The 20,325-nt window shown below is 40.9% G+C and overlaps 1 protein-coding gene across 1 annotated transcript in view; it reads left to right on the top strand.

Moving 5' to 3' along the window:
- LOC134342855 (disheveled-associated activator of morphogenesis 2) overlaps positions 1-2,262 on the top strand; it is a 160,546-nt gene extending 158,284 nt beyond the window's left edge. Inside the window, exon 17 of the mRNA XM_063041495.1 lies at positions 60-2,262. Coding sequence (XP_062897565.1) covers positions 60-188 — 129 coding nt within the window. The 3' untranslated portion in view covers positions 189-2,262. The remainder of the gene's footprint in view (positions 1-59) is intronic.
- Positions 2,263-20,325: the final 18,063 nt, after the last annotated feature.

The raw sequence follows: 20,325 nt of genomic DNA, 5'->3' as shown, positions 1-20,325 counted from the left end.
TCTATGTGAGCTTTTTCTTAGCATGAAGCTTGAATCTGTTTCTACTGCTGTTTTGATAGGTTAGATTTGGAGAACCACCAGATCGAGACTTGGAAGTAATGTTCGGATGGATATCTTCCTTCATTAAAGATTTTAAGAGAGTTGTCATGGAACAAAGCAAGCGAAGATTGGGATCAGCTCGGAAATAATGTGAACTTTTGTTATAAGAAAGTTTTCTCTTTTTTTTGCTTGTTCATGTTTCTCAGAGCAGTGCAGAAATTAGCTAAGTTAGTTATGGTATGCCAAAATTCAATGTCCTGCAAGGAGAAATGGAAACATCAATTTGTTCATCATACTTGAAGATATTTATCACCTCTATGTCACATGCTATTTGAGAGAACAAATAGGTGAAATGTTCTCAAGCCTCCCATGAGTGTTAATCACATGAACTGTCTGAGGAAAACAGTCCTAGATAATTCACTGGCTCATTAAATGGATAGAAACTCAATTTTGTAATGGATTATAAAGCACATTATGAAAAGATCAGGTATATTGTCCAGCATTTTATTGCTCTCTGGCACCGATTATGTGTGCACGATAACTCACTCTGGGCACAGTGGCACAACTAGTAGATGGTTGGCTCACAAGCTGCAATAGCCTGAGTTCATTTCCTGATATCCTGCCTCTGCGATGTGTGCTTGTTGTCCCTGTGATCTTGTGGGTTTATTCCAGGTACCCTGGTTACTTCTACATGTGTAACAGGTATATTGGTCGGTTAATTAGCCTCTGTAAATTGTTCCTAGAGTGTAGGTAGGTGGCAGAACCTGGGAGGAGATGCTGGGAAGGTGGGGAGCATAGAAAGAGTTAATGTAGGATTAGTGTTAATGGCTGCTTAGTGGTCAGTGTGGACTCATTGGAATGAAGGTCTGTTTTTGAGCTGAGTCTTTCTGTGACTATAACTCTATGACTTTAGATGAAGGTAGATGCATTTTGACCATAGTTGAGTTTTTGTAGAAGTATGTTTTGTGTCTGAATTCCTTACCACACATGACAGATACTGTTACCTGCAAGCCAATCTACAGCCTTTCTGCTGATATTCAGACTACCTGGGTGAACTAAGAAACAGTTGGATGTTCGATATTTTTTATATTGGGTGCAAAGTGAACAAGCTGTTCATGAGTAAGAAGGGTGGTACAGTAGCATAGCTGTTGGCATAGCGCGTCGAGAGGTGGGAGGACATAGCAAGTGATCGCTCTCACTGGAGGCTGGAACTACGCAGAGGTCTAAAAAGAGGAGAAGAGAAGCTGAGGCTTGCTGCTGAAGAAGAGCGCACTCGCTGAGAAAACAGCACCAAGACAACACTGGAGGACAGCGCCTTCAAGTGCAGTCACTGCAGCCAAGACTGTCACTCCCGTGTGGGCCTCTACAGCCACAGCAGATGCTGTTGTACCAACACAGACGGAAGCAAGACTTTCCATGGTCTCGTGAGACTAACGGATGCCACCAATAATGCAGCAAAAGCAAAGAGGGTTCAATTCTGTTGATCTCTGTAAGGAGTTTGAATGTTCTCCCCATGCCAGCGTGGGTTTCCTCTGAGTGCTCTAGTTTCTTCCCAAGTTCCAAAGACATGTGGGTCAGTAGGTTAATTGGTCACATGGGTATAATTGAGTCGCATGGGCTCTTCGGGTCAGAAAGGCCTCGGAAGGGTCTGATACCACGCTGCACCTCAAATAAAAACAAATATGTTAGTTTTTGGGAAAAACGTGAGGTTATACTCTTAATGAAAGCTGTAGGGGCTTATGTGATAACACTATTATGTCTACCTTGAGTTTAAACTACTTTTGTATGATAGGAAGAAAAAAAAAATCTTTTGGACTGTGATAAGTTTAAATAGTCATGAAACTGCAGCAGCCTAGCAACTATGCAACAGTGATTGTCACTAATTATCCAGTAGTAGTCAACAGGGATGGCTCATACTAGAAATACAAATGTTATTTTGTTGTGGAGATGGGGGTGGTGATGTTAATGGATGTGGCATGGAGGGAGATTCTTAATGCTGAAGAATGCTTGATGCCTGATCATTCCAGCCACTTGGGTTAAAACATCCTTGTTGCAATAGTGTTCAAAGAATCTGGGTAAAACTAATGAAAAATTGCATTTAAAACATGCTGTAAAATATTCAACAATTATCATAAATTAGGAAATAAAATAGTACAAAAAATCTTTGTGTTTTTGAAGTTTGATATTCATTTCTCCTTCTTTATTAGAAATTGGTATTTGGGATTCAGGCATCTGTTTTTGTTAAAGTGCTTGAGTGATTGTTCCAGACAAAACAAAAATAGTTCCATAGGACTGATTTTTAGAATTATTGAAGGTGCCACTGTTCAATGTGAAAACTTTGATTGTCCAGATGCATACGATTAGCATCAGTTAGCATGACGCTGTTACAGCTCGGGGTGTTCTGCAGTTGGAGTTCAGTTCCGGTGTCTTTCTGTAAGGACTCTCTGTACGTGTCCCCCCCCCGCCCCCCGGTGGAATGCGTGAGTTTTCCCTGGGTGCTCTGGTTTCCTCTCACTGTCCAAAGACGTATGGGGTAGGTTAATTGGTCATTGTAAATTGTGCTGGGATTAAGTTAGGGTTAATCGGGGTTGTGGATTTATTTGGGTGGCATGCCTTGAAGGGCCGACTCCACACTCTATTGCCAAATAAATAACGACTGGCTTTCTGTTTTTGTCTGTAGCTGTAAAAATCTCTTTTTTTCCAGTCAGGCTATATAACTGGCGAAGGCTTCTATTTAGATCATGCACTGTTATCATATAAGTTTTATTGCTTTGTATTTGATTGGTCTTTTGGAATGGAATGTGTCTTTCATGTTACTATCATCTTCTCTGCACCTAATATCTGATCCTAGTTCCAAATCCCCTGCCATTCTGCGCTTAAGCATGCATCTGTCTGTCTGCCCTCTTGAAAGTGCTGTCTGTCATTATCCATCTGCTGTTGTATTCTATCTACTAAATGCACTTGGAAACTTTTATTCAGGAGATTGTCTAAATGGTCTTTTGGTGCTAGACAACACAGTTAGGTTTTGCTACCTCAGCAAAAGATCAGTTATTGGCCAAGCAAAGCCTACAGTTCAGCTATTTGACAAAGCAGCAAGAGATTTACTGTGAGGAAGTGGAATGGAATATAGGAAAGGAAGGCTTCCTGCAGTGTGATAGAAAAGGCCTGAATGCTGAAGCAGAACTGAAATGCTGTTGTGTGGTGATTTGGAGGAACTGAAGGACGGGGAAGAGTTGTGTCAGGACATTAAAAAATCAGCTTCAAAGGCAATTCATTTTGCCCATCAGTTTTATCACAATCATCTTATCTGCACCTAACATCTTATCCTAGTTCTAAATCTCTTGTCATTCTGCACCTGTGTGTGCATCTGTCTGTCTGCCCTTTTGATAGTTCCTTGGAGTGCTATCCGTCATAATCCATCTGCTGACACTTATAGTTTGCCTTCTGCAGACATCCCACCTCTCCCAGAACTTCTGGGAGTCTCCCGCAACTTCCTGGAGTCTCCCGCATATTAATAGTGGCTCCCTGATGCCCACAAATTATATACAATATCACAAAAATCAATTTTTTTGAGAGCGAGTGAGAGAAAAGCAAGAGAGCACGAGAGCGACCATGAGAGAGAGCACGCGCGCGCGAGAGAGAGCGAGAGAGAAGGCAAGCGAGCGTGCGAGCGAGAGAGCGAGAGAGGGAGAGAGAGCGAGCGAGAGAGAAAGCAAGCGGGAGAACTTGAGAGCATGCGAGCGACCACGAGAGAGAGCACGCAAGCGAGAGCACGCCATTGCAGAGTGTTCCAAAAAAAAAATAAAATGTACGTCACCCCAGACTACACTAAAGTGTACCCCTGCCTAATAGGGGTCAAAATAATGACAGTGTTGCTTGCTGCACTGTTTGCAACAATGAATTTTCTATTGCCCATGGTGGGTTAAGACTGTTAAAGACATGTTGAGGTGAGTTTAACAGGTAACATTCGTTCATTAGCAATAGCTAGCTGGCTAGCTGCTAAGGAGCTACTCTATTGCAGACATCCCACCTCTCCCGGAAGTCTCCCGCAAATTGATGGTGCTACCTCCCTGAAATTAGTTTTTGCAGGGTGGGATGTCTGCTTCTGACTGCACTTAGAAGCTATTATACAAGGACTTGTTTAAATGGTCTTTAGACAATGGTCTGTGCCTCCAGTAACTTTCTTCAGAGTCATAGAGTACTATCCAAGTTTCTCTTAAGTGTTGAAATTGAAGCCACATCCATCACTTCTTCTGGCATCTCATTCAACACTCTCGCCACCTTCAGAGTGTATAAGTTCCGCTTTATGTTCCCCTTAAGCTTTTTACCTTTCACCCTTAAATAATGACCTCAGTGGAAAAAGCCTGCTTGCATTTACCCTAAATATGCCCCTCATAATTTGGAATACTATCAAAGCTCTCCTCATTCTCCTATCTGTAAGGAATTAAGTCCTACCTTATTCAACTTTTCCCTACAACTCAGGTCCTCAAATCCTGGCAACATCAAGTAAGTGTTTTCTGCATTCCGGCAATCTTCTTGACATCTTTTCTGTAGGTAGGTGACAAAACTGCTTACAATATTCCAAATTAGACAACACCAACATTTTGTATAACTTTAACATAACATCCCAACTCCTGTACTCAATACTTTGAATGTGGCAAGAGCTCTCTTTTCAATCCTATATACCTGTGACACCACTCTTAAGGAATTATTGATCTGTCCCAGAACCCTCAGCTCCATTGCGCTCTTCAGCGCCTTACTGCTCACTGTGTAGGTACTACCCTGGTAGGTCCTCCCAAAGTGACACCACTTTCAATGGATTATGGACCTGCATTATCAGTTTGCTTTGTCCTACCACACTTCTCAGTGCCCGACTGTTCACTGTGTAAGACCTACCCTGGCTGGTCCTCCCAAAGTGCAAAATCTCACACTTCTCTGCATTAAATCGCATTTGCCATTTTATAGCCTATTTTTCCAGCTGGTCCAGATCTTGCTTCGAGCTTTGATGCCCCCATATTTGATGTCATCCACAAACTTGCTGATCCATTAACCATATCATCATCCATATGATAGATATAGGTGACAAACATCAATGGACCCAGCACTAATTCCTGCAGCACACTACTAATCACAGGCCTCCAGTCAGAGGGGCAACCATTTACTACCATTTTCTGGCTTCTACCATGAAGCCAATGTCCAATCCAATTTATTACCTCATCCTGAATACCAAGCAATTTAACCTTCTTGACACTCTCCCATGCAGGACCTTGTCAAACACCTTGCTAAGGTCCATGTAGATGGCATTCAGTGCCTTGCCTTCATCAGCTTTCCTGGTAACTTCCTTGAATCTAACACACAAAGCCACATTGACTATCCCTAATCAGTCCCTGACCATCCAAATCAATCAATCAATCAATCAATCAATCAATCTGGTCTCTTGGAATACCTTTCAATAAATTATCCACTACTGAGGACAGGCTCATTGCCTATAATTTCACAGCTTATTCTTAGAGTCTTTCTTAAACAATGAAACAATATTAGCTACAGTCCAGTCCTCTGGCATCTCACCCAATGCCAAGGACATTTTAAACTGCTAAGGCCCCTGCAATTTCTGCACTTGCCTTCAAGATTTATTCACCCTAAGCGGCAAACACCTCCTCCCCTGTAATCTGTCCGCAGTCTATGACCTCAGTGCTGTTTGGTCTCAGTTCTACAGACTTAGCCTGCATCTCCCAAGTACATACAGATGCAAAAAATCAATTTAAGGTCTACCCATCTCTTCTGCCTTCATGTACTCTGATCTTCAAGAGGACTAAATTTGTCCTTTTCAATCCTTTTGCACTTGATACATCTGTAGAAGCCCCTGGGATTCTTCTAGTTGGGACCTCTATGTATTGATTAACATTTGACAAATTCTACCCCATCCAGTTCTTTTATAGTATGGGAGTCCCAGACAATATGTTGAAAATAAAAAAAAACTACTATCACTACCCTATGTTGCTTGCAACAATCTGTGCTCTCTCTACAAATTTGCTCCTCTAAATCCGGCTGACCTTTGGGTAGTCTATAATATAAACCCATTAAAGTGGTCATCTCTTTCATATTCCTCATTTCCACCCATCTAACCTCAATAGATGTGTCCTGCACTCTGTCCTGTCTGAGTATTACTGTGAGGTTTTCCCTGACTACTAATGCCACCACTTTCCCGTTAATTCCTCCCGCTCTATCATGTTTAAAACAATCGAATCCTGGAACACTGAACAGCCAATCCCGCCTTATTACAGCCACATCTCACTAATGGCTATTAAGTCATCATTCCACAGTTTGAAGCGGATTCAAGTTCTAAGCTTAAAAACAGGATAATAAACTCCTCCAGTTCAGGTGTAAACCATCCCATCTGTACAGGTTCCACTTTCCCTGGAAGAGACCCCTAAGATCCAAAAATCTGAAGCCCTCTCTCCCACACTACTTTCTTGGTCACATTTTAAATTGTGTTATCTCCCTATTTCTAGCCTTAATAGCACCTGGCACAGGTAGCAATTGTGAGATCACAACCCTGGATCTCCTGCCTTTCAGCTTAGCACCTAACTCCCAGAATGCACTTTGCAGAATGTTGTCACCCTTCCTACAATACCCTACCATACCCTGGGTACCGACAATGACCATGAATTCTGGCTGCTCAGCCTCCCATTTAAAAATGCTGTGCCCTGGATCTGAGATATCCCTGACCCTGGACCCCGGAGGCAGCATGCTGTACCACCTTGGAATTACATTTCCATCCACAGAACCTGCTGTCTGTTCCCCTTTCCCTTCTGGGTCATAGAGCCAGATTAAGTGTCAGAGACCTGACCACTCTGGCTTTCCTCTGCATTATATGGTTGGGATTGAATCTATATGGATCTGCCTAGCTCCTTACGGTCTGCACGTGGCTGCATTTACCTGAGCTGGAATGTCCAGGGCTGATGCAGCTGAGTCCCTGCTTCTCAGTGACAAGGGCCGAATCGTTGTGAGGACTCAATAATAAATAGACCTCTAGGATCTTACTCATAGCTCAAAAGTTAAAATTATCAACTGAAAAAAAGTACAGACTTTTGCCTTTTAATTTATTTTTAAATTAAATTACATTAAAGGAACAAAACATTAAAATAGAATAATGAAGAAGAAAATAAATATACGGTATTCTTCCAGTTTTTCTTATAATTTCTAGGTGAATTTAAATGAATGAAGATGTCAATTGACATAAGATTAAGAAGGCAGATTTTGTAAAGTGATCCAACCACAATTAGACTCCATTAGATTCTGCATGAAATCCACTGATGGAATGGTCTCAATATGTCCCTGACGTAGTAGATCTTGGTATGTTTTGGACCTACTTCTCTGGGAGTGGCTTAGCACTGATAGTTCCCTTCAGATCCACTGACTGCAGCCAGCTTGATATGTCTTACAGGGATCATGATCCTTGCTTTTACATCGTACTCCATTAAGCTACAGATATGCAGATTTTTTTTCCCTGCAGCTATGTTGCACATTTACCTTTTTAACTGGGTAAGTTATTTGACATTGAACACCAGCATTCTACTCATGGGAGAGATGGGAGCACCAGCTGCACTCATGTTTGTTCCACTGAAGTCAAAGAAAACAAACATGTGGTTGTGAATACTACAGATATGGTGGTGGTATAATTATTAAATTAAATTATTAAATTAAATCAGCCAGGTCTGCGCTTTCACTAGGGATCAGGAAAGCGAAAAGGGCCTACGCGGGCAAAATTCATGGACACCTCTGTGACACAGGTGACATCAGACGGATGTGGCAGGGAATTAAAGTTCTGACAGACTACAAGATCAGGCAGAAAACTGATGACAGCGACACCTCTCTACCAGACAGGCTTAACAATTTCTTTGCCCGCTTCAAAGCATCAAACACTACAGCAAGGGGGAGAGCCAGTCCTTTTTTACCATCTGACCAGCCAGCTCCAATCACTGATCCAGAGCAAACACGGAGGTCAACCCACGAAAAGCGGGAGGTCCCGACAACATCCCTGGACGTGTGCTCAAGGAATGTGCTGGTGTATTAGCAGATGTCCTGACAGACATTTTCAACATCTCCCTTAGTCAAGCTATTGTCCCCAGATGCTTCAAAACCTCCACAATCATCCCTGTAGCAAAGAAATCAGTTGTAGCCCGTCTGATTGATTACCGTCCATTGCCCTGACCCCCATAGTGATGAAATGTTTTGAACGGCTTGTCAAGCCTCGTATCACAGCCAGCCTCCCCTCATCGCTGGATTCTCTACCCCTTACCTTAAAGCCATGTCCTCTTGTATTGAGCAGTGGTGCCCTGGGGAAGGGGCACTCAGAGAGTGGTTGGTACATGGAATGCACTGCCTGAGACAGTGGTGGAGGCAGATACACTAGTGAAATTTAAGAGACTACTAGACAGGTATGTGGAGGAATTTAAGGTGTGGGGTTATATAGGAGGCAGGGTTTAAGGGTCAGCACAACATTGTGGGCCGAAGGGCCTGCACTGTGCTGTACTGTTCTATGTTCTATGTTCTTCCATATTTGTACCTTACAAGCACTTATGTATTAATACAAAACTGTTTGCCTTTAGCTCATAGCTCATTTGCATAGCTGCCTCAAAATAAGTACATAAAGATCAGAACTATTAATAAGCTTTACTTGAGTTCTCAAGTCTGAAACTAGAGTTTGAACTTGAACAATGCAAATTAAATAGAGAGATTTAGTGAACTTCAAATTGAGAAACTGTAAGATATGACTGAACATAGGCAGTGGGAAGCATTTCAAAATCACAATTATTAGTGAATATACTGTGTATTCTCTCAAAATTGTTTAATGCCACTGGCCAGTTCCATCAAGAGTCAATTAAAGTAAGAAATGTTTTAAGGTTATGTAAAAGAATAACATGCCTGAGGATTTGAAATTGATAAAAAAAGAAGTAACAGAATGTGATGGCTTCCTTTGGCATTTAAATAGAAGGGACCACCATAAGTAATAGTGAATTCTTTACATGCAGAAATACACCAATAAAGAAGGAGAATAAGGAAATGAAACCTATCCTTTGTATCTACCTTCCCAGTAGAAGACAGCATACCCAGAAATGTTAAGAAATTAAACCAAGGAGAATGAAGAACTGAAAGAAATTGAAACAAAATTGGTGAAATAATTAACAATAGGCCAACAGATCTCCTAGGCATTATTGGATAAATCCGAATTGATCACAGATTTAATGCAGTACATTTAGATTTTCAAATTGTGCTTAGAAAGGTGCAGCATACTAAAATATTACATAATCTCGGTATTCATGATATTGGATTAAAATATTATCATAGAATAAGCAGGCAATGAGAATAAATTGGCCACTTTCAGATGAGAGGACTATAACTGATGAGATACTGCACAAATGAACATAAGTCCTCATTTATAACTGTATCAATCACATATAAGAGGGAAGCAAGAGGAATATCATCATGCTTGTCGACAAAACTAGTGGAAAATTCAAAGAGATAGAAACCTGTTAAGTATGCAAAAATGTTGCAACTAGAATATAGGGTGGTTATATACTTTGGTGAAAAATATCAATAGATTTTTTTTTTGTTATATGTTTAGAGACAAATTATTCAGAGGCCCTCAGGTGATTTTGCACAAAAGAACATTGAAATGTGAAATGCTGGCACAGCAAACAATTAAGGCAACAATTGGCATGCAGCCTATATTTTCCCAAGAAACTGAAGTCCAAATGCCATTCCAAATGTCACGTATTACACATATAGATATATATAGCTCATACAAATGTACATACAGGCTGTGTTTTAACCAGGGTTATAATCTGGGTTGGATCTGTAACATATTGCCACCTGTTACAATATCCCTTCATGTAGTGAGAAGAGGTTGTGTCATTGGTGTAAATAAAAATGAACTTGTATGTCAAGTTTATAGTATATTTAATTATAAAATTGTGAATAACAATCAGTTAAATTCTTCAGATTCATTTATAAAGCACACTTTATGATACGGCTTTGCCATAATGCATTTATACTGCACATCAGCAGGATTTTTTTGTGTGCATCATTAGTTAATAAATTTGCATTGGCAGCAAAAAATGCTTATAATTGCAGCAAAAAAAAAGCTTCAGTCAAGTCAAGTCACTTTTTATTGTTATTTCAACCATAGCTGCTGGTACAGTACACAGTAAAAAACGAGACAACGTTTTTCAGGACCATGGTGCTACATGAAACAATACAAAAACTACACTGAACTACGTAAAACAACACAAAAACTACACTAGACTACAGACCTACCCAGGACTGCATAAAGTGCACAAAACAGTGCAGGCATTACAATAAATAATAAACAGGACAATAGGCACAGTAGAGGGCAGTAGGTTGGTGTCAGTCCAGGCTCTGGGTATTGAGGAGGCTGATGGCTTGGGAGAAGAAACCGTTACATAGTCTGGTCGTGAGAGCCTGAAAGCTTTGGTGCCTTTTGCCAGATGGCAGGAGGGAGAAGAGTTTGTATGAGGGGTGCATGGGGTCCTTCATAACGCTGTTTGCTTTGCGGATGCAGCGTGTGGTGTAAATGTCTGTCATGGTGGGAAGAGAGACCCCGATGAACTTCTCAGGCATATCTTGGTAGGTCAGACAGCATCTATGGAGAGGTATGGATTGAGATCCATTATCTGGATTGAAAGAGTAGAAGGGAGATAGCTTGGATAAAGAGGTGAGGAGCCAGACAATGGATAGTTGGATCTAGGTGAGGAAAGTTTAATTGACAGATGGCGAGAAGTGGAGGTGAAACGATGCAAATAATGAAAGATTAGGAGATGATAGCTGGAGTCAACAAAGGGTTACCTATCTAACTTTTACTTGTTATTTCCTGCCCCACATCCTCAGCTCTTCATACTGGTTATCTCTCTTCCTAATACAGATGAAGAATCTTGACTCAAATAATTGACTGACATTTCCCTCCATCAATTCTGCTTAACCAACAGATTACCTCTGGTAACTCAGTTTTTGCTTCAGATTCCAGCATCTACAATCTCTTCTGTCTTGAATGCAAAAATAATTGTTAGCTGCTTCACTCATATCATCCTCTGGTTGTAAGAATGTAGATAATGGCAGAGAAGGTTACCCTAGCACCCCAATCCCTTCTGACAATTTCATCTTCTCCTGTAGTTTAGAATCAAATTAACATACATACTCAACATGTCCATCTAACATTATTTAATCATGCATTTCTATCAAATAAACAATGTTCAGTGTTCAGAGTGGTAAGCCATCACATAACCAAGACTTTCTGTCATTACTGGTCCTGATACTCTGCCCCATGTGAAGAGGTACTTTGTGATGCTTTTTTTTGCTGTTTTATGATGGCATAATTTTTGTTAAGAAATCTGAAGAATTTCCAACTAATGGAGATCAAAGTTACCATTTGAATCTCTTCTAAAAGAAGCACAACCTAATCACCTGTTAAAATTGTACTTTTTGTCCAGAATTTTATGATACATTAAATGGGAGAATCAATAGAATTCAACAGCATAGCGCAAAGTACACAGGACTCCTAATGCACTTGCAGTGGGGAAACCTCTGTTTAGGTAAATGTCACAAAATAAAACCCTTTCATCTCAATGGAGGGAAAAGGCCGAGAGGGATCTGGGTAAGTATGAAGTAATTTATCATTCTCTAATTAATCCACTTTCATGAAGTTTTGAATGTTGTCGTTTGTTTTTAAATGTGAAGGATATTGAAAAAGAAACAACATCTTTTGGCAACAACTAAGAACAGGGGCTGTGACTTAACCAGTAAGAAAAACTTGTTTTTGCAGCATTTCTGATACTGAGGCTTGCTCTGGTGCTGCCATGAGATTGGATTTATGGTTAATGCATTTGTTGAGGACTGAAGTAGCATCTGCCAGGATGTTCTTGTTCAAATTAAATATAGACTTTACTTTCTGGTAAGAGTGGGTGCTTTGCACCAACATTAAGTTCTGGGCTAATTATTGAATAGTTCTTCTATCCCAAGCTAGTAAGAAGATGTCTGTTCATTGAAAAGTGAAGCAAATTGTGACATAGTCTTGATTAACTCAAAGATCTGTGTGATTATATTCTTCAATTCATATTTACTCCTGACATTTCTTATTGAAACTTACAAATTTTAAATTAAAAATATGAAGTCTAAAACAAAAATAATATAGTCTTGTGCTGGGTTTGGGCGTCTCACAGTTCACTATGCCTTCAAGTTTTTGTATCTATGTTTTTGTAAATTACCCTGGAGACCGAAGTCCAGGTCATGAATATCATTTTTTTTTTGTAATTTATTTTTTATTGAATTTCATCATCAAACAAACATATCCATAAGATGTATTTCAGATACTGTACATATATATCATATAATCATATTTGTCACAAATCTCCACATAATATTTATCTGAGGTATATACTTATAGAAAGGAGAGGAAAGAAAGAACAATCAAAAGAAGAAAACTACGTACAGAGTAGAGAGTGATCTTTTTTTTGCAACATATTCATTGACTTGCGAGAATAAAATCAGGCCTATGAGCTGTTATGTAGTTAAACCATTTTTTCCAGTATGAATAAAATTGTTCCAACTTATAATTAACAGATGCTGTTATCTTCTCCATTTTGTAAATGTTCATTGTAATTTCCAACCATAAATTTAAAGTTGGGCTCTCCTGTGATAACCATTTCCTGGTAAGGTTCTTTTTACCAGCCACCAGCAGTACATTCATTAAATATTTATCTCTTTTCAACCATTCTTGAGGTATATAGTGGTTCTGATGCCCATCCTCAGTAACTCCACAGTAAAACAACCAGTGCTATTCTGTTTCCTATTAGATAAGGTATGGGACTTGGATAAATAAAGTGACTAAATTACTATAATTTTATATGTGATACATAATAGGATTGAAGTTGGGTTTAATTTTTTGCCTCTGTCATATTTTAATCATAAACATATGTACTCTGCAACAAATAAATTAATGTAATTTATTGAGCTATTAAAATTCATTTTAATTGGTTTTAATGGAAATACGGAAGTGTTTTGATGTTTCCAAGAGCCTATTTTGCAAAGAATATTCAGTAATTACAGCCATTAGCTTGGAGTGAAGCAAATATGAAGTAGATAAAAATGTACATTAAAACATTATCTTGCATAAGCTATGGTGCCTTCTCTTTTTGCAACAAGTAAATAAGGAGCCTAATGCATTTTTTTGGCAGTCTCACAGGACTGAAGATAACTTATGATTACTCCATTTCTGAGACAGACATGCCTCTACATGAACTCATTTGATAAAGTGCAGTCACTGAATACCAGGTACCACATGAACTTGACAGAGCATGGTCTTGGTTCAATTGTAAACTAAGCTCTGAAGCACAGATACTACAACCATTGTTGGTAGAATCTCAGGTGGTGATGGGAGGGTGTACAGGAGCAAGATATGCCACCTAGTGGAGTGGTGCCACAGCAACAAACTGGCACTCAACGTCAGTACGACGAAAGAGCTGATTATGGAATTCAGGAAGGGTAAGACGACGGAACACATATCAATCCTCATAGAGGGGTCAGAAGTGGAGAAAGTGAGCAGCTTCAAGTTCCTGGGTGTCAAGGTCTCTGAGGATCTAACCTGGTCCTAACATATCAATGTAGTCAAAAAGAAGGCAAGACAGCGGCTATACTTTATTAGGAGTTTGAAGAGATTTGGCATGTCAATAAATATACTCAAAAGCTTCTATAGTTGTACTGTGGAGAGCATTCTGAAAGGCTGCATCACTGTCTGGTATGGAGGGGCTACTGCACAGGACCGAAAGAAGCTGCAGAAGGTTGTAAATCTAGTCAGCTCCATCTTGGGCACCAGCCTACAAAGTATCCAAGACATCTTTAGGGAGCAGTGTCTCAGAAAGGCAGCATCTATTTGTAAGGAAGTCCAGCACTCAGGGCATGCCCTTTTCTCACAGTTACCATCAGGTAGGAGATACAGAAGCCTGAAGGCACACACTCAGCAATTCAGGAACAGCTTCTTCCCTCTGCTACCTGATTCCTAAATGGACATTGAAGCTTTAGACACTACCGCTATTTTTTAAAATATGCAGTAATTCTGTTTTTGCACATTTTTAAATATCTATTCAATATGCATAATTGAATTATTTGTTTATTTATAATTATGCTTTACTTATTATTATTATTTTCTCTCTCTGCTAGATTATGTATTGCATTGAAATGCTGCTGCTAAGTTAACAAATTTCACTTCACATGCCAGTGATAATTAGTTCTCCTCCAATCCTTCGGTACTTCATCTGTCACTAAGGATGATTTAAATATCTCTGCTATAGTCCCTCTAATTTCTGCACTTTGCTTCCCTCGGGGTCCAAAAGAACACCTGTTATGTCCTGGAAATTTAGCCTGTATAATTTTCCTCAAGACGGCAAATGCCTCCTCCTCTGGAAACTGTATAGGATCCATGAAGTTGATGCTGCTTTACCTCACTGCTATAGACTCTGTGTCTGTCTGCTGAGAAACTAGAGATGCAAAAATTCCACTTAAGATCAGGAAAAACCATTCTTATTTTCCAGAGGACCAATTTTACAATAGTTTTGCTCTTAACATATCTTTAGAATCCCTTAGGATTCTCCTTCGCGTTGTCTATTAGGGCAACCTCATGCCTTCTTTTAGTTGTCTTGCATTTCTTATTCTTCATAAGTACCTCATTCATTCCTACCTGCCTTTACCTGCTATGCACCTCCTTTTATTTCTTAATTAGGGCCTCAAGATCTCTTGAAAACCAAGGTTCCATAAACCTGTTATATTTACCTTTTATTCTGACAGGCACATACCAGTTTTGTACTCTCAACATTTCACTTTTGAAGGCCTCCCACTTACCAAGTACACATTTGCCAGAAAACAACCTGTCCCAATCCACACTTGCCAGATCCTTCCTGATATCATCAAAATTGACCTTTCTCCAAGCTAGAATCTCAACACGCAGACCAGACCCATCTTTTTCCATATTTACTTTGAAAGTACTGGCATTATGATCACTAGGTGTAAAGAGTTCCATTATTGAAAAATCTGTCACCTGCCCTGTCTCATTCCCTAATAGCAGACCAAGTTTTGAACATTGTCTTGTGGTAGGGTTGCCAACTTTCTCAATCCCAAATAAGGGACAAAAGTAGCAGTCAAATATGGGACACTTGTGTTTACCCCGAGAAAGAGTACCATGACCTTGAAGCCTTGCGTGGGCACCCGTGTGCGCATACGTGCTGTGCGCAAGCGTGTACGTGCCGACTTCTTTTCTACAAATCGGTTTTGGCTTAATCTTCCCGATTCTGTTAAGTGAAACTACACTGAACATACATTATTTCTACTTTATATAGGCTGTGTATTTATCATATCATTTCACTATATGTTAGTGTTATTTTGGGTTTTATGCGTTATTTGGTATGATTTGGTAGGTTATCTTTTGGGTCTGGGAATGCTCAAAAATTTTTCCCATATAAATTAATGGTAATTGTTTCTTCGCTGTACACCATTTTGGCTTACGAACAGTTTCATAGGAACGCTCTACCTTAGCGGGGGAAATATGGGACAAGGGCGGTCTCGTATGGGACAAACCAATGTAGCCCAATATACGGGATGTCCCGGCTAATACGGGACAGTTGGCAACCCTATTTTGTGGGGACTTCTACATATTGATTAAGGAAACTTTCCTGAACACATCTAACATAATTTATCCCATCTAGTCCTTTTACAGTCTGGGAGTCCCAGTCAGTATGTGGAAAGTTAAAATCACCTACTCTATCAACCTTATATTTCTTGCAACAGTCTGTGATCTCTCTGCAAGTTTGTTCCTCTAAGTCCCACAGACTGCTGAGTGGTCTGTAATATGGCGCTATCAATGTGGTTATCCATTTCCTCTTGCTCAGTTCAACCATAAGGCCTCACTAGATGAGTTATCCAGTCTGCCCTGACAGAGCACTGCCGTGACATTTTCCCTGACTAGTAACACCCACACTTCCTCCTTTAATCCCTCCTGCTCTGTTGTATCTAGAACAACTGAACCCCACAATATTAATGGCCAGTCCTGTCCATCCTGCAATCAAGGCTCAGTAATGGCTACAGTATCATAATTCGATGTATTGGTCCACGACCTGAGCTCATCTGCCTTTCCTACACTATGTCTTGCATTGAAATATATACAGTTCAGGATATCAGTTGCACCAAGAATCAAACTTCTGGTTCCTGACTTTATCTTAGGTCTTAACAACATCTCTCTCCACAACCTCTCCATTAACTGTTCTGGCATTCTGGTTCCCATCCTCCTGCAACTCTGCAACTCTAGTCTCTAGTTTAAACCCACCCCCCCCACCCCCATTCAGCACCAACAAGCCTTCCTGCTGGGATATTAAGGATATTAGTCCTTCTCCAGTTCAAGTGCAAACCATATCTTCTGTATAGGTCCTACCTTCCCTGGAAGAGAGCCCAGTGCCCCAAAAATCTGACTGCTTTCCTCCTACACCAACTCTTTATCCACATGTTAAACTGTATAATCTTCCTATTTCTGACCTCATTAGCATGTGGAATGGGTAGCAATCCTGAGACCACAACCCTGGAGGTCCCACCCTTTAACTTGGCACCCAACTCTCTGAACTCACTTTGCAGAGCCTCCTCATTCATCCTACTCATGTCACCTTGCCACTTAAGACTGCTGAGGACTCTGAGTTATCCTGGACCCTGGCACCCAGGAGGCAATATACCATCTGGGAATCTCATTCTCATCCACAGAGCATCCTTTCTGTTCCTCTAACCAAAGAATCTCCTATCACCACAACCCACCTCTTCTCCCCACTTCCCTTCTGACTCAGAGAGCCATGTTCAGTCCCAGAGATTTGAGTGCTGTGACTATCCCCAGGTAGGTCATCCTACCCAACAGTATCCAAAGTGGTATAAAGTGGTATACCTGTTGTTGAGGAGTATGGCCACTGTAATACTCTACATTGGCTCCTTAACCCCTTTGCCCTTCCTGTGTCCTGCACATTGGGAGTAACTACCTCTCTATATGTCCTATCCATCAATCACCCAGCCTCCAAAATGATCCGGAGATCATCCAGTTCCAGCTCCAGCTCCCTGAGGTGGATTTTTAGAAGCTGCAGCTGGATGTACTTCTCACGGATGAAGTCATCACTGGAGGTTTCCCTCCCTTTCCACATCCCCCAAGAGGAGCATTCATCCATCCTACCTGATATCCTTGCTGTTCTAACCCAGGAAATACACAGAAGGAAAAACAATAAATAAACTGTGGGTATAAAAATCTACTTACTGCTTTTCGCTTTCTCTCACTCAAGCCTCTCCTTGCTGAAGTCTTGAAGAGCTCAAGCCTCAAAATTCCCACTCTAACACTTCAGCAAAGGCCACTCTGCGTGCCCATGCCTTATTTTAAATTGTTCTTGCCAATCAAACCGGATCGGTGATTGGCTGTTAGTCAAAACATCAAACTGTCTTGAGTCGCTACCTAATACACTCAGTTGGCAAACTTGAGTGAACAACGTCTTCTTATGTTTTGGATCTCCGATTTGCCATTGCTCAAAACACCAAACTGCCATGAGTCACTGCATTATGTATTCACTCAGAGACCCTGAGTGAGCTACGTCTTCTCATGCTTCGGATCCCCAACTGGCCGCAGCTCGAAATGAATTACTTAAAACAAAGAATGCTTAATAATACAAAATGTTTACACTACTGTTGACATATTAAATACACAACATAGAGGAAGAAACAAGAAGCAATGCATTTCCCATTACTCCAAAAATTGCTACGCAGAACAGAAGGCCCGATTAGCTTGCAAGGAAACACAATCCAATTGTCGATGCTGTAGTGTCAATATGCATCCTCTATTACTCACATCCTTCATTCCCACATCTGTTAACTTTTAAGACCTGATTGTCAGGTAAACAAATAAGTCCCGAAGACAAACACTTCAAACCCTGAAGCAATTTCTTTGCTCAATGTTCATTTCACTTTACCCATCACAAAGAGCTAAGCTAACCCTTAATGATATTTTATATGAAGTGACATGGCACTTTCACCACTTTTTACTTGATATGTACAAGGTCTTGTCACCAACCTTCTCACCATCCATTTTAGGAAAAAAAGGCAATTGACCTATTAGTCAATCAATAATCACTATTAATATAACATGTGACGTATTGACGTAACATGACATACTGGGGAATTGTACAGAACAGTGTAAGGGGAGAGAACAGAATTAGAAGTGAGTTTGCAAGAGAAGATTGTTATATGTTGGCAAAGCTAATCACAGCGATTCAGTCTTACTATTTCTAAAGGCATTGTAAAGAGCTGGCATCATATAGAACTCATTGGAGGAAACTCCTAAGAACATCCATTTCCTACCCTAGTACTGTGTCCTCACAAATTCTTTTCTGATCTGTATGCTCTGGAAAAAGAATCATGTTACCTTGTTGACCATTCCCTAAGCTAGGAAATACACTACGCAATTCAATTAATCAAAGCTTTGATTTCAGCAAGGCATTTGACAAGGTGCCCCATGCAAGGCTTATTGAGAAAGTAAGGAGGCAGGGGATCCAAGGGAACATTGCTTTGTGGATCCAGAAATGGCTTGCCCACAGAAGACTAAGTGTGGTTGTAGACGGGTCATATTCCGCATGGAGGTTGGTCACCAGTGGTGTGCCGCAGGGATCTGTTCTGGGACCCCTACTCTTTGTGATTTTTATAAATGACCTGGATGAGGAAGTGGAGGGATGGATTAGTAAATTTGCTGATGACACAAAGGTTGGGGGTTTTGTGGATAGTGCCGAGGGCTGTCGAAGTTTACAGCAGGACATTGACAGGATGCAAAACTGGGCTGAGAAGTGGCAGATCGAGTTCAACCCAGATAAGTGTGAAGTGATTCATTTTGGTAGGTTAAATATGATGACAGAATATAGCATTAATGGTAAGACTCTTGGTAGTGTGGAGGATCAGAGGGATCTTGGGGTCCCAGACCATAGGACACTCAAAGCTGCTGCGCTGTTTGACAATAGACAATATGCGCAGGAGTAGGCCATTTGGCCCTTCGAGCCAGCACCGCCATTCACTGTGATCATGGCTGATAAACCACTATCAGTATCCAGTTCCTGCCTTATCCCCATAACCTTTGATTCTGCTATCTTTAAGAGCTCTATCTATTTCTTTTTTGAAAGCATCCAGAGACTTGGCCTCCACAGCCTTCTGGGGCAGAGCATTCCATATATCCACCACTCTCTGGGTGAAAAAGTTTTTCCTCAACTCCGTTCTAAATGGCCTACCCCTAATTCTTAAACTGTGGCCTCTGGTTCTGGATTCACCCATCAGCGGGAACATGCTTCCTGCCTGCAGCGTATCGAATCTCTTAATAATCTTATATGTTTCAATAAGATCCCCTCTCAGCCTTCTAAGTTCCAGAGTATACAAGCCCAGTCGCTCCAATCTTTCGACATATGACAGTCCCACCATCCCGGGAATTAACCTTGTGAACCTACGCTGCACTCCCTCAATAGCAAGAATGTCCTTCCTCAAATCTGGAGACCAAAACTGCACACAGTACTCCAGGTGTGGTCTCACCAGGGCCCTGTACAGCTGCAGAAGGACCTCTTTGCTCTTATACTCAATTCCCCTTGTTACGAAGGCCAGCATGCCATTAGCTTTCTTCACTGCCTGCTATACTTGCATGCTTGCTTTCAGTGACTGATGTACAAGAACACCTAGGCTCTGTGGTTAAGAAAGCATATGGTGCATTGGCTTTCATCAATCGTGGGATTGAGTTTAGGAGCCAAGAGGTAATGTTGCAGCTATGTAGGACCCTGGTCAGAGCCCACTTGGAGTACTGTGTTCAGTTCTGGTCGCCTTGCTATAGGAAGGATGTGGAAACCATAGAAAGGGTGCAGAAGAAATTTACAAGGATGTTGACGTTTCAGGCCGAGACCCTTCATCAGGACTAACTGAAGGAAGAGTGAGTAAGGGATTTGAAAGCTGGAGGGGGAGGGGGAGATGCAAAATGATAGGAGAAGACAGGAGGGGGAGGGATAGAGCCGAGAGCTGGACAGGTGATAGGCAAAAGGGGATACGAGAGGATCATGGGACAGGAGGTCCGGGAAGAAAGACACGGGGGGGGGTGACCCAGAGGATGGGCAAGAGGTATATTCAGAGGGACAGAGGGAGAAAAAGGAGAGTGAGAGAAAGAATGTGTGCATAAAAATG

This window comes from Mobula hypostoma, chromosome 2 (genome assembly GCF_963921235.1).
Source record: "Mobula hypostoma chromosome 2, sMobHyp1.1, whole genome shotgun sequence".
Taxonomy (NCBI): domain Eukaryota; kingdom Metazoa; phylum Chordata; class Chondrichthyes; order Myliobatiformes; family Myliobatidae; genus Mobula; species Mobula hypostoma.
The sequence above is the reverse complement of the archived record's forward strand: the minus strand, read 5'-3'. Positions and strand labels throughout refer to the sequence as shown.